We start from the raw sequence: 15855 nt of genomic DNA, 5'->3' as shown, positions 1-15855 counted from the left end.
ATCACCACTTTATTTTAAGAATGTGAAATGTCAGAATAATAGTAGAGAGAATGATTTATTTCAACTTTTATTTCTTTCATCACATTCCCAGTGGGTCAGAAGTTTACATACCCTCAATTAGTATTTGGTAGCATTGCCTTTAAATTGTTTAACTTGGGTCAAATGTTTCGGGTAGCCTTCCACAAGCTTCCCACAATAAGTTGGGTGAATTTTGGTCCATTCCTCCTGACAGAGCTGGTGTAAATGAGTCAGGTTTGTAGGCCTCCTTGCTCGCACACGCTTTTTCAGTTCTGCCCACAAATGTTCTATAGGATTGAGGTCAGGGCTTTGTGGTGGCCACTCCAATACCTTGACTTTGTTGTCCTTAAGCCATTTTGCAACAACTTTGGAAGTATGCTTGGGGTCATTGTCCATTTGGAAGACTCATTTGCGACCAAGCTTTAAATTCCTGATTGATATCTTGAGATGTTGCTTCAATATGTCCACATAATGTTCCTACCTCATGATGCCATCTATTTTGTGAAGTGTACCAGTCCCTCCTGCAGCAAAGCACCCCCACAACATGATGCTGCCACTCCCGTGCTTCACAGTTGGGATGGTGTCCTTCGGCTTGCAAGCATCCCCCTTTTCCCTCCGAACATAACGATGGTCATTATGGCCAAACAGTTCTATTTTTGTTTCATCAGACCAGAGGACATTTCTTCAAAAAGTACGATCTTTGTCCCCATGTTCAGTTGCAAACCGTAGTCTGACTTTTTATGGCGGTTTTGGAGCAGTGGTTTCTTCCTTGCTGAGTGGTCTTTCAGGTTACTTCGATATAGGATTTACTGTGGATATAGATACTTTTGTACCTGTTTCCTCCAGCATCTTCACAAGGTCCTTTGCTGTTGTTCTGGTATTGATTTGCACTTTTCGCACCAAAGTACGTTCATCTCTAGGAGACAGAACTCGTCTCCTTCCTGAGGGGTATGACGGCTGCGTGGTCCCATGGTGTTTATACTTGCGTACTATTGTTTGTACAGATGAATGTGGTACCTTCAGGCATTTGGAAATTGTTCCCAAGGATGAACCAGACTTGTGGAGGTCTACAATTTTCTTTTCTGAAGTCTTGGCTGATTTCTTTGGATTTTCCCATGATGTCAAGCAAAGAGGCACTGAGTTTGAAGGTAGGCCTTGAAATACATCCACAGGTACACCTCCAATTGACTCAAATTATGTCAATTAGCCTATCAGAAGCTTCTAAAGCCATGACATCATTTTCTGGAATTTTCCAAGCTGCTTAAAGGCACAGTCTACTTAGTGTATGTAAACGGCTGACCCACTGGAATTGTGATACAGTGAATTATAAGTGAAATAATCTGTCTGTAAACAATTGTTGGAAAAATTACTTGTGTCATGCACACAGTAGATATCCTCACCAACTTACCAAAACTATAGTTTGTTAACAAGAAATTTGTGGAGTGGTTGAAAAACGAGTTTTTAATGACTCCAACCTAAGTGTATGTAAACTTCCGACTTCAACTGTATACTATTAAAAACTTTTCATTTAGTATGGTAACCTTTGTAGGAGTGAACATTAAACCTAAAATTCCCTTTGTTTACTCACTTCCTAGTGCCTAGAGAGGCCCAGGTCAGCTGAAAGCTGTCAGACAGACGCTGATGCAGAGGGGAGCAGGGAGGATGAAGAGGAGTTAAAGAGTAGCAGCAGTGCCAGTGAAGGAGTGACAGAAGAGATTGAACAAGCAAGTAATAAGGGAAAGGAAGAGAATGGACAGATTCGAAGTGAGGAAGATGAGGTTTTGAAAGAGAAGCTATTGTTCACAGACTAGCCAACTGATGTGGTGAGGAGACAGAACTGTATAAAATCATGCACCCAGACTCAGAAGGCAAGCCATTCCCCAATTATTTACAGTAAGTCAGCAAACAGAAGAGAAAAGGTGCAGAGAGACTGGCTTATTTATAGTAAGAGTGTAAAAGCATTATAACACATTCCATGTGTTCTTTTTTCAAAGTAAACCATAACACAGTTCTCTGAATAGTGTCACATTTGTCGTACGAAGGAGACAAAAGCGCAGCATGTGTATCGTTCCACATTTTATTATAACAGTGAAACTATGCAAGACATACAAATAAACTCATAAACAAAACAAACCGGGATGAAGAGGTGCAACATACACTTACTCAATAATCTCCCACAAAACCTAATGGGAAAAACACCTTAAATATGATCCCCAATTAGAGACAACAATGACCAGCTGCCTCTAATTGGAGATCATCCCAAAAAACAACAACATAGAAATACAACAACTAGAACCCACATAGAAATACATAAACTAGACAAAACCCCCAACATAGAAAAAAGAAACTAGAACCAACATAGACATAAATAAACTAGACAAAACCCTCTGTCACGCCCTGACCTACTCTACAATGGAAAAATAAAAGCTTTCTATGGTCAGGACGTGACAGTACCCCCTCCAAAGGTGCGGACTCCGAACGCACAACCCCAAACAAAAAAAAACAGGGAGGGTTAGGGTGGGTGTCTAATGTCGGAGGCGGTTCTAGTGCGGGACGAAGAACCCTCACATCCTGCTTATCCGCCAGCATAGGAGGCGGCTCCGGTTAGGGGCGTAACCCCCGCTCCGCCAGCTGATCCCTCCGCTTTCATGTCACTGGACCATGGATCATCGCCGGAGGCTCCGGACTGGGGGCCGTCGCTGGAGGCTCCGGACTGGGGGCCGTCTCTGGAGGCTCCGGACTGGGGGCCGTCGCTGCAGGCTCCGTGCCATGGATCATCACTGCAGGCTCCGCACCATGGATCCTCGCTGGAAGCTTTGTGCCATGGATCATCACTGGAGGCTCCGCGCCATGGATTATCACTGGAGGCTTCGTGCCATGGATCATCCCAACAGCGTCCGGGCCATGAATCATCCCTAGAGGCTCTGGGCCATGGATTATCACTGGAGGCGTCGTGCCATGGATCATCCCTACAGGCTCCGGGCCATGGATCATCACTGGAGGCTTCGGGCCATGGATCATCACTGGAGGCTTCATGCCATGGATCATCACTGGAGGCTTCTTGCATGGAGCCGGAACAGGTCTCACCGGACTGGGGAGACGCACTGGCCGGGTGATCAGAGCAGGCACAGGATATACTGGGCCATGGAGGCACACTGGAGGTCTGGAGTGTAAGGCTAGCACAACCCGTCCTGGCTGGATGCTTACTTTAGCGCGACAAGTGCGGGGCGCTGGCACAGGACGAACTGGGCTGTGAAGGCGCACTGGCGACACAGTGCGTGGAGCTGGCGCAGGATATCCTGGGCCGTGGAGGCGCACTGGAGATCTGGAGCGTATGGCTGACACAACCCATCCTGGCTGGATGTTCAGTTTAACCCGGCAAGTGCGGGGCGCTGGCACAGGACGAACTGGGCTGTGAAGGCGTACTGGCGACACAGTGCGTAGAGCTGGCGCAGGATATCCTGGACCGAGGAGGCACACTGGAGACCAGGAGCGCTGAGCCGGCACAATCTGTCCTGGCTGAATGCCCACTCTAGCACGGCAAATGCCGGGCGCAGGCACAGTGCGCACCGGACTATGAATGCACACTGGAGATATAGTGCGCATTATAGCATAACATGGTGCCTGGCTGTTCACCTGATCCCCACGGTAAGCACGGGGAGTTGGCTCAGGTCTCCACCCTGACTCTGCCAATCTACCCGTGAGTTCCTCATATCGTCGCCGTTCCTCTCTCGCTGCCTCCACCTGTTCCCATGGGAGGCGATCCCATCCGGCCTGGATCTCCTTCCACGTCCAGGATCCCTTGCCATCCAAGATGTCCTCCCATGTCCAGTCGTCCTGACCACGCTGCTTGGTCCTTTTGGTGGTGGGAGATTCTGTCACGTTTGTCGTACGAAGGAGACCAAGGCGCAGTGTGTGTATCGTTCCACATTTTATTCAAACTGTGAAACTATGCAAGACATACAAATAAACTAATAGAACTAATAGAACAAACCGTGACAAAGAGGTGCAACATACACTTACTCAAAATAATCTCCCACAAAACCTAGTGGGAAAAACAACAACTTAAATATGATCCCCAATTAGAGACAACGATGATCAGCTCCCTCTAATTGGAGATCATCCCAAAAAACAACATAGAAATACAAAAACTAGAACCCCACATAGAAATGCATAAACTAGACAAACCCCCAACATAGAAAAAAGAAACTAGAACCAACATAGACATAAATAAACTAGACAAAACCCTCTGTCACGCCCTGACCTACTCTACCATAGAAAAATACAAGCTTTCTATCGTCAGGACGTGACAAATAGTAAGGATGGCTATAAGATATCATCAGTGAAATGGCGGAGAATGTATGACAAACTACCAGAGCATGAGGATGGTGTGTCTCACAAAAACTGTTACTGGAAATGGAAAAATACGCAGCATACCGTAACAACAGCTACAGGTATAGACAGTCAGCTGCAGAAACAAATCCAGTTAGGAATTTATAAAAACAGAGCACTTGTAGAAAGGATTTTGGATGTGACACTGTACATAGCATCTAGGAATCTACCATTTTCAGGGAATTCACTCAATCTTGATGATGTGCATAATGGACATTACCTAGGCTTCCTTGAACTGTTGTCAAATTATGACCCGCTATTACGTGAGCACTTACAGGAAGTCAGGGACAAAAAGAAAGGAGCACGACAGTCTCATTACCTCAGATCTGAGAGCCACAACGACTTCATAGGAATATGTGGTCAAAGGGTTTTGAAAACAATACTTTATGAAAGAGAAGATGCAATCTATTATTCGGTTTTATGTGATGCAACTCCAGACATTTCCCATACTGAGCAACATTTATTATTGGTGAGATATGTACACAAAGATAAAGTTCAGGGAACAGGTGAATGGGAAATAATTGAAAGTTTTCTTGAATTTAAAGACTTTGCTAAAAAAACAGGCAGTGACATTTCTGAAATGATTGTGAGTGCATTGGAAGGGCATGGTATTGACATAGCAGATTGCCGTGGTCAAGGCTATGATAATGGTGCAAATATGTCAGGGAAGGGAGTTCAGGCACACATACTGCAAAAGAATCCACTGGCCACATACTCACCTTGTGCCTCCCATACTCTTATTCTTGTGGGTGTACATGCAGCTCAGTCGTGCCCAGAGGTATTAACCTTTTTTGTCTGTGTGAATCCTCTTTACAATCTGTTTAGTGCCAGCCCAGAGTGATGGGCCATTCTCAAAGAAAAGACTGGCTGCTGTCTTAACCGCCTTTCAGAGACGCGATGGAGGGTGCATATTGCTGTGGTCTGACCAGTGGCAACTCATTTACCATGTATCATCAAGGCCCTAGACATGCTAGCTGCAGCCTGACAAACAAAGCCAAATCTGAAGGCAAAAGGTCTGAAAAGCTACTTAATGTCTTTCAAGGCAATCTTCCTGCTCACTTTCTGGGTAAAAGTTTTGCAGTGTATTGAGAATAGAAGCCTAATTTTTCAGTCAGGAAATATTTCTCTGGACACTGAAGCAGCTCACATTAAGGCACTACAGGAAGAAATACAGGCTCTGTGTAATCAATGGTGACGCTCTACTGGCAGAAGCCTCCACGGTAGCAAATGAAATGGGTGGAACTACTCAGTTTCACAGTGAACAGAGGAGCCACCAGAAAAAAGAAAGTGTTTCCCTGATGAGACTGAAGATGACATAGAAAAATGAACAGAAGTCAGACACTGGATTTCACAACACAGTGCTTGCAGTTCCACGCGATTGCAGCTATACGTGAGGAGTTTTCACCAAATTTGTGTATCTTGCCACAAATTGAGAAACAAGTACTCCAAAGATCTCACAGATGGATTTGAAAATGAAGTGCGACGTCTAAAGATGATATATGGTGCCACTTTCTCAGATGGTCTTTCTCCTGTAGAGCTCCTACATGCCATCCACAAGATGCAGCTCCAGAGCATTTTTTTGAGAGATATGCATTGCGCTGCGAATCTTCTGTACGATGCCTGTAACAGTTGCTGGAGGTGAACCTGCCTTCAGTAAGCTGAAACTTATAAAGAACAATCTAAGATCTGCAATGTGCCAAGGCAGGTTGAACAGCCTTGCCATCCTTTCAAATGAAAACCAGTTAGCTAGAAAATTGAATTTTAAAGACATTATAAACAAGAAGGCTTGACGCTGGGCTCTTGGTGCAGTGTAACCTCTTGAGTTTTGTTGACAGGGAACAAACACAAGGACAAATGCCTTAACCTGTTCTACCCAAGCCTGCCCGGGAATGGGCAAAATACTGTTTCATAGTATTTTCCGCTATGGTTTATCTCCTGTGGAACTTACTCAGGAATGCCCACATAATGTCTTGACACTACAGTTACAGTTTCACAGATGCTTGCTCTCTGTAGGTACCACATTTATGCATGCAGTCCACATAGTTCAGGAATTGTTTTTATTTTGGGTATGTTATTTAGGCATATATTTAGGAATTATGCATAGGGCAGAAGAGGGTTAGCCTTGTTTATAAGAATTGGTAATAAATTATTTAATCTTAAACATGGATCATTGGTAATTTCTTCATTACAACTGATTACAATACCATATATTAAAAAATAAGTCACCAATTGTGTAGTTATTTATAATAAAGCATCATAAAAATCTCATGATGCAGACAGCTTTTGTTAACATTAGGAACCAAAAATGTTTGCAATACTGTTAAAATATAGGCAAAGGATGAAGGTAGAAACTAGAATATGCACAATTGTAGTATAGAGCAGCAGAAGCTCACAGTTAGTACATTTAATAACACATATTGTTCAGTACGTTATTTTAATCTGAAACATTCTGATTTCTATGTAAGGGGCCCTGTAGGTTTTTTTTCATGGGGTACATACAGTATGCTAGACCAGTGTACATTCAGAATGCTTTATGTATAGTATAGTATAGATCCCTACCACACTGTGGATCTGGAGCTTGCGTCGCTTGGCCAGGTTGATAATGCTCACTCCATTATAGTAGAGGTTCTCTATGCAGCCATGGAAGTTCTTCCTAAGGAAGCTTCCTGGTTTACCGGGTATAGGAATTCCTCCAAAGCTGAGCTTTGAGACACAAAGAGAATGGATTCATAACAAAATATTACTGATTGATTACACCACAAAAAAACATTTAAATATATATCATTCAGTAATGTATGGATGAATGAATTAATGATTTATGGCACATAATTTGCAGTGGCTCTAATGAAATACAGTACATAATGAGTGATGACGCACCTCATAATCCACTTCCAGTGAGTCTTCCACACCTGTGGTGCTGAGGTGACGTGTGTGCCCGTCCACGGTGAGGTTGACCTGCTTGTTGGAGCGTTTAACTAGGACATAGTGCCAGAGCTGGTCATCCAGGAGACTGCCCAGGCCCACTGACACATTCCCACTGCTGGGGTAGAGCTTAGCGTCATCTGGAGAGAGGGAGGAGGAGGAGGAAGAGGGGGAGGAGGAGAAGGAGGAGAGAAGAAGAAGAGTACAACACAGATACAGTAGGTTGAATGAGGAGTTTTCAGAATCAGCATCTCATACTGTATATTTGATTTGGTCATAATGATAGGACCATACCCTTATGGTAGTTCTGTGAGACCATTGGCCTGATGCTTACCCAGGTTGAGGTGCAGAGCCAGGGTCCCGTGGTGCAGCTCCAATGTCAGGTAGTCTCCTCTGTGTCCCTCCCCGTGCACCAGCACCCCATCTGCACCGTAGCTCTTAAACCTGAGGGAGATCACATCCTTCACCGTTCTCTGGGACTTCTGGTTAAACCGGTACAACAGAGCACTCCTGCCGTTGAAGTCTGCCACATCTGACTCTGTGAACCAATAGTGGATGAAGATAAACATGAAGAAAGCACGGTCAGATTACCCATATACTGAATATTAGCATAATGTTAAGATTTGTGCTAACGCTTTATAATACATTAGTGTATAATCAGACACACACACACACACACACACACACACACACACACACACACAAATATTGTATGGATGAAGGGCAGGTGCACTGTAGAAATAACCATGAAAAGTAGTGCACCTAATCTGAGATCTGGTGTTTGGGGGGTGTTTGAATATAAACCCAATGTGAGCGTTTTAATACACAGAATGTGTTCTAAAACAGAAACAAAATAGTCTGAAACACTTCAACTTGAATACTGATGTTTTTAAGACAGTGTTGTGAAAATAATTTTTGGGGTTTCAGTGCATGTAAAAGGCAGCAACAAAACACAAAAACTGTGTTTCTCATACAATCAATGGTTTATTGATTGATGATAAGGGCCTATGGGTAATTATTTTGTGTGGAATTCCACCTTTATTTTTCCAACGCTTTATTTGGACAGATTAGAAACAGGGGGAGGGGCAATAACATAGTACATTTCATTTGAATTTTACCTGCCCAACCACACAGCAAGAAACTATTTTGGGGTGAATTGAAATTGACTCAAAAATACAACCAACATACAATGTATTCGGAAAGTATTCAGATCCCTCCCAACAGATCCCATCTGTTACGTGACAGCCTTATTCTAAACTGGACAAAAAATAAATAATCCTCATTCATCTACACACGATACCCCATAATGACAAAGCGAAAACAGATTTTTAGAAATGTTTGCAAATGTATTACAAATAAAAAACAGAAATACCTTATTTACATTCAGTAAGTATTCAGACCCTTTGCTATGGGACTCGAAATTTAGCTCAGGTGCATCCTGTTTCCATTGATCATCCTTGAGACTTTTCTACAACTTGATTGGAGTCTACCTGTTGTAAATTGAATTGATTGGACATGATTTGCAAAGGCACACACCTGTCTATATAAGGTCCCACAGTTGAGAGTGCATGTCAGAGAAAAAACCAAGCCATGAGGTTGAAGGAATTGTCTGTAGCACTCCGAGACAGGATTGGGTCGAGGCAGAGATCTGGGGAAAGGTACCAAAAAGGTATCCAGCAATGAAGGTCCCCAAGAACACATTGGCCTCCATAATTCTTAAATGGAAGAAGTTTGGAACCACCAAGACTCTTATTAGAGCTGGCCACCTGGCCAAACTGAGTAATCGGGGGAGAAGGACTTTGGTCAGGGAGGTGACTAAGAACCCGAATGGTCACTCTGAAAGAGCTCCAGAGTTTTTCTGTGGAGATGGGAGAACCTTCCAGAAGGACAACCATCCAACCTGACAGAGCTTGAGAGGATCTGCAGAGAAGAATCGGAGAAACTCCCCAAATACAGGTCTGCCAAGCTTGTAGCATCATACCCAAGAAGACGCGAGGCTGTAATTGCTTCCAAAGGTACTTCAACAAAGTACTGAGTAAAGGGTCTGAATACTTCTGTAAATGTGATATTTCATTTTTTCAAAATGTGTTTTTGCTTCATCATTATGGGGTATTGTCTGTAGATTGATGAGGAAAAAAATCGATTTATTCCATTTAGAATAAGGCTGTAACGTAACAAAATGTGGAAAGGGGTCTGAATACTTTCCGAATGCACTATATACCATACTTAATAAAAATGAATGCAAGTTGTGCAGAGCCCGTGGTATAGCTGTAGGCCTAACGCAGCTGGCTTAGACACGTCACCCCTCTCCCCACCGAAGACCGGGGTTAAATTCCATGCTCCCTTCAATCTGTTTCTCCTACATAGCTGTATCCCCTCTGTCATTTCATAGCAGTCTCAATAAATTGTCAAAATACCCCAAGTCAATTCAATGATTTGTTCATTTCATTTTACCAAAATAATCCGATTGGGCATTTCATTTTACAAAAATAATCCGATTGGGCCAAGAAGTGGTGAGGTTTTAATGGGTGTAGGGTTAGTTGGTAGGGCAGTTTTTTCACAAAGTGTAATGAATTTATACTACCAACTAGTTGGCTGATACACAGCCGATACAGTGGGTGGCGGTAGGCACCTATAACATTTCTTTGCAGACCGCCATAATCCCAAAGAATATGAAGAAGAACCTGGTTGTCAACAAAAGAGGCAAGAGCAGAATCCTCAATTTTTTCAGGTCAACTTACAGCTACTGCTGGTGATTTGAACACTATGCCTGACAATGTCTGCCAAAATGGTATAAAATGGAAAATGTTTAAAAAAACGTGAAACATTAAGAGACTTCAGAAATAGGGATCACATTCTGCACTCGAAAGGATTCAAAACATTATAATGGTGTTTAGAAGCTTTAGAGGCAGGAAACAGCACCAAAAGAGAAGATATCTAATTCTACACTAAACAGGATTCAAAACACCAACATAGAGTTTTCAACCTTTTCTGTTAGTGCTCCCAGACCCTGGGAAGATGTTGGACAACAATTAAATAAATTAATGTTTTAAAACATCTCAGGATGATGAGTTTCAATACTCCAGCAAAGTTAAGGTTTCGTCTCCTTCAAGTTGGTGGCAGCTCAGTTGCCACTAGTTTGGTCGTTACGAAGCACTAAAATGTAACATTGTGTGGCAGGCAGGTTAAATAAAGAGAAATAATGCATAAAAAATCCATAAATGTATAATTATTGTGCAATTCTTATCTATGGGCTACATTAAGGTTTTTCTTTCATTATTTTATCTGGACATAGTGCATAGACTAAACCTACGCTTTAGGGCTTAACTGTAGCGAGCCAAATACACACCATTTTCATTAAAACTGGATCTTTCCAGTTTTTAATTTTTTCATATTGCATTTTCTCCCCGGTCCCTAAACGTCTTTGCTGCACGAGAGAAGCAGAGATTAAAGAGGAAAGCGAAAACAAACTTTAGTGATGTAAACTAGATTGAAACATTAATTCTATAAATTTATGACATTATTCTGGTGAGTAAGGGTTTATTTACTCTTCCAGGGCAACAAATAATGACAGAAGAGAAGCTGCATGTACAGTTGAAGTCAGAAGTTTACATACACCTTAGCCAAATACATTTAAACTCAGTTTTTCACAATTCCTGACATTTAATCCCACAAAGAATTCGCTGTTTTAGGTCAGTTAGGATAACCACTTTATTTTAAGAATGTGAAATGTCTGAATGACAGTAGAGAAAATTATTAATTTCATATTTTATTTCTTTCATCACATTCCCAGTGGGTCAGAAGTTTATATACACTCAATTAGTATTTGGTAGCATTGCCTTTAAATTGTTTAACTTGGGTCAAACTTTTCGGGTAGCCTTCCACAAGCTTCCCACAATAAGTTGGGTGAATTTTGTCCACTCCTCCTGACAGAGCTGGTGTAACTGAGTCAGGTTTGTAGGCCTCCTTGCTCGAAGCATGCTTTTTCAGTTCTGCCCACAAATGTTCTATAGGATTGAGGTCAGGGCTTTGTGATGGACACTCCAATACCTTGACTTTGTTGTCCTTAAGCCATTTTGCCACAACTTTGAAAGTATGCTTGGGGTCATTGTCCATTTGGAAGACCCATTTGTGACAAAGCTTTAACTTCCTGACTGATGTCTTGAGATGTTGCTTCAATATGTCATGTCCACAAAATGTTCCTACCTCATGATGCCATCTATTTTGTGAAGTGCACCAGTCCCTCCTGCAGCAAAGCACCCCCACAACATGATGCTGCCACTCCCATACTTCACGGTTGGGATGGTGTTCTTCAGCTTGCAAGCCTCCCCCTTTTTCCTCCAAACATAACAATGGTCATTATGGCCAAACAGTTCTATTTTTGTTTCATCAGACCAGAGGACATTTCTCCAAAAAGTACGATCTTTGTCCCCATGTGCAGTAGCAAACCGTAGTCTGGCTTTTTTATGGCGGTTTTGGAGCAGTGGCTTCTTCCTTACTGAGCGGCCTTTCAGGTTACTTCGATATAGGACTCGTTTTACTGTGGATATAGATACTTTTGTACCTGTTTCCTCCAGCATCTTCACAAGGTCCTTTGCTGTTGTTCTGGGATTGATTTGCACTTTTCGCACCAAAGTACGTTAATCTCCAGGAGACAAAAAGCTTCTCCTTCCTGAGGGGTATGATGGCTGCATGGTCCCATGGTGTTTATACTTGCGTACTATTGTTTGTACAGATGAACGTGGTACCTTCAGGCATTTGGAAATTGTTCCCAAGGATGAACCAGACTTGTGGAGGTCTACAATTTTCTTTTCTGAGGTCTTGGCTGATTTCTTTGGATTTCCCCATGATGTCAAGCAAAGAGGCACTGAGTTTGAAGGTAGGCCTTGAAATACATCCACAGATACACCTCCAATTGACTTAAAGGATGTCAATTAGCCTATCAGAAGCTTCTAAAGCCATGACATCATTTTCTGGAATTTTCCAAGCTGCTTAAAGGTACAATCAAGTTAGTGTATGTAAACTTCTGACCCACTGGAATTGTGATACAGTGAATTATAAGTGAAATAATCTGTCTGTAAACAATTGTTGGAAAAATTACTTGTGTCATGCACAAAGTAGATGTCCTAACCGACTTGCCAAAACTATAGTTTGTTAACAAGAAATGTGTGGTGTGGTCGAAAAACAAGTTTTAATGACTCCAACCTAAGTGTATGTAAACCTCCAACTTCAACTGTACCTAATTATAGACAAGTTGAGTAACAAATAACATACAAACATTTCGGAAATCATAAGCAGAAACATAGACCTATCTAAAAAGGTCTGTCAAAAAATTTGCCAGCCTCCGATTTTCACTTTATCACGGAGGGTTGTGGGTGAACAAACAGCCGATCCGCGCATCACTAACACAAACAATACCCTGACTAGAGACAGCCTGATGTGATGATCCACTCACTGTATACACAGCCATAGACCTCCACTCTGAGGCCGATCCATCCTGTAGTGCTCCAGTCCACTGGGATGAAGCGTAGGAACCTTGCTGTGATGGAATGGACCAGCTTGTGTTGGACCACACCCTGTGAGTTAGTGTTCCCTGTGTATGTCTGCTGGGAAGGGAGAATAGATACAGTATTTATTAAATATGTCAAACACATTCAAATCAAAGTTTTTTTCAATTGGTAACAGATCATGAAAAGTAATCATTCATTCAAAGATAATGTGAAAAAAGCCAGGAATAGTAGACAGTCAATGATACTAACGAAGGCAAATGAGAGCTTTGCTTTGGTGTCAAGATGCAGTTTTTCTATTTCTTCCTCACAACTTTTCAGAAAAAAAGAGGAAGCACATGAGATTTAAGGGGAAGATAAAGCTCTTTCATGACTTGTATTGATTCTTCTGTGGAGGCCTAAGCCCATCTGAGCCCATTTGTTTTGCCTTTCAGCATGAGAAGAAGCAATGCGACCTCTGTCTCTGGTGGGCCCAGTGGCCACAGAAATCAATTCAAAAGTTCAAACCCCCAAAAATAAGGTAATTCAGGTCAAGCAAAAAGGAAGCTTGTACCCTAGAGGCCAAAAGACTGTGTTTTATGCTCTGAGTAACTCTCAAGCGGCCACCCGAAGCTTCTGGGGTGAGAGCGTTCAAGTACAGAGAGCAGAAAATAGCTGGGGATTGATGAGGTATACAAAAGTTTACATTTGGTATTTTCAGAAGTGTGACATTTTCTTTCTTTCTTATTTTCTTTCTATTTTCTTCCATTAATTACAGCAAAACATTTCATTTTCGCATTCTACTTTTCTCTGCTGTACTTAACCAAAATCTCTCATTTACAGCTTTAAAATGTCTTATAATATCTGCCACGGAAGGATTCCCCTTAAGACCTGAAATGAATCCCTACTTATGACTTACACACATATTATTTTTCTTATTATGCTTTTTGAAGGGACATGACAATTAGTAATTAACATAAGAGAATTTCATATTTTTTTCACCCCAACTTTTAACCTAAATCCAGTGACAGGGTGACATTGTAGTTTTCATGTATTTATACGATATAGAAAATGTTGACTTTGCAGCTGGCCCCTCGAGAGGGAAAAGATGCTTAGTTCTGCCTCCAGGGCAAGACTCATGACAATAAACATCAACCTGCCAGACAGGCAGAGCCTCACCCCAGTGTCTTCGCTCTGTCCGTACTGCTTCCAAGCCAGGCCAGAGTCACTGAACAGCAGCATAAAGCTGCTCACCCAGTCAGAGCTCCCTGAACGGCCCTGTGTAGCGATGGCCGTGATCTCCATCTTCTCCCTGAGGTCCAGCTGGAGCCACGGCTGTCTGTCTGACCGCTCCGGGGCCCAGCCACCCTCTCCTGGAGCAGGAAAGGGTACAATGGGTGTGTGTCTCTCCGTGTTTGTGTGTGTGTGTCTCTGTGACAATTAACAACGACATTCATCACTGTTGTTGTTGTTAATATGTATATTATTGATGTATTTCATTTTAGCATAATTGTTATTGTTTTTATTTCCCTTGGTCCTTACACCCACTCAGTGGTCATGTTGCTCCCCCTATGGTCATCCCCCTCTCACCCTCTCAACAGTCTTTACTCTGCCTCCAACCCAATGAACATTTATTTATTCATCACTGCTAGAGTTATGATGTATATAGTGCTATTGTTGTTGTTTTTTATGACCATTTTCATTATTTTATTTCACTTAGTCCTGTATATTGGAGCTCGGAGCCTAAGATTTTCACGTTACCCTGCAATCACACCTGCAACCCTGTACATGTAACTATTAAACACTCTGAATCTCTGAATCTGAATCTAATCTTCTGATTCTAATAATGCAGGCCAATACAGCCAAATCCCTCACTAGATCTGACAATGTTTTGCTTACAGTGAACGTGGCAATACTTACCCTCTCTTCTGTTCAGCTTTGCAGAGTGAGGCAGATGACTGTTGGAGGATGTTGAAGAGCTTTTGAAGGATGACTCAGGCAAAACTGATAGCAATGGTCCATTACAACTTTCTGAAAGAGGATCATGGTTATTTTATGCCGTGCGTGAACAATAGTGTGAAACACTGCCACCAGGTGATGGGAAGAGGGAGTGTCCCAGCAAACCACCTGATACGGTAGCCTACTTCATCTGACTTTTATTGAACCTTTATTTAACTAGGCAAGTCAGTTAAGAACAAATTCTTATTTACAATGACGGGACACCGATCCCGAAGAAGTTTTAAGAACACATTCTTATTTACAATGACGGCCTACACAGTCCAAACCCTAACCAGGACGACGCTGGGCCAATTGTGCGCCGCCCCATGACTTCTCCAAAACAGCTACCTACATTGAGTAGCCTAATAAGTATTTAACACCTGTCAATTTTAAGTCAACATAGACACCATGCAATTGAATACAAGACAATTGAATATTAATTCAAAGCACACCAAATGCATTTTCTTAGCCTAACATAACAAGTGTCCTAATTTGTTAAAACAATTGCTCACCAGAGTCATTATGGAAAAATGATATATACCTCTCAAATATCATACCAAAAGTTGAGTTGGATGAGTGTCAGAGTGTGACAGATATATTTGGCAACCTTAAACACCGATATCGAATAGGCTAGTCTACTGTAAACATACTTGCAATTGACTTACTTGCTGCATGTGTGGATCCACAAATACTCAAAACAACGACACTGAATGCATAGAACCACGAGGCGCTTCTCGAGCTCATTTTCGCCAACAGAGCATGCATTTTATCCAATTTGCGTTACAGCATCTGCCGGTGGTCTCCAGAAAATAGGTCCAAACGTGTGCGCGCCGCCGCTCAGAATGTTACTGTGGCTTTCCAGCTCTATCCTCGATATATTTTAGTAAAAGCCATGTGATTAAATCGTAGAGACCTTCTCACAAATATCATCTTAACGACGTTGTTTCAAAAGCAACAAAAGTCGCTATTTATAAGGACAATAGCTTTACGTTCTTCATCAAGGATTGCTGGTTACTTCTGGTGCGTTCCGACGCACTAG

General features: G+C 42.2%; 1 protein-coding gene across 3 annotated transcripts in view; it reads right to left on the bottom strand.

Annotated features, from left to right (window-relative positions):
• LOC115195975 (contactin-associated protein-like 5) overlaps nucleotides 1-15606 on the bottom strand; it is a 38001-nt gene extending 22395 nt beyond the window's left edge. For 2 of the 3 annotated variants that reach the window (XM_029756375.1, XM_029756378.1), the window contains exons 1-7: nucleotides 15482-15606; nucleotides 14739-14849; nucleotides 13998-14191; nucleotides 12788-12938; nucleotides 7667-7870; nucleotides 7288-7472; nucleotides 6970-7113 (exon numbers count right to left, since the gene is read on the bottom strand). In XM_029756375.1, coding sequence (XP_029612235.1) covers nucleotides 6970-7113; nucleotides 7288-7472; nucleotides 7667-7870; nucleotides 12788-12938; nucleotides 13998-14191; nucleotides 14739-14849; nucleotides 15482-15581 — 1089 coding nt within the window. In that variant the 5' untranslated portion in view covers nucleotides 15582-15606. The remainder of the gene's footprint in view (nucleotides 1-6969; nucleotides 7114-7287; nucleotides 7473-7666; nucleotides 7871-12787; nucleotides 12939-13997; nucleotides 14192-14738; nucleotides 14850-15481) is intronic. The other variant, XM_029756376.1, reaches the window with a different exon arrangement.
• Between the last annotated feature and the right edge of the window lie 249 nt (nucleotides 15607-15855).

The sequence above is a fragment of the Salmo trutta genome, chromosome 6 (assembly GCF_901001165.1).
Source record: "Salmo trutta chromosome 6, fSalTru1.1, whole genome shotgun sequence".
Classification (NCBI taxonomy): Eukaryota; Metazoa; Chordata; class Actinopteri; order Salmoniformes; family Salmonidae; genus Salmo; species Salmo trutta.
Note: the sequence above shows the minus strand (reverse complement) of the source record. Positions and strands in the feature narration are given on the sequence as shown.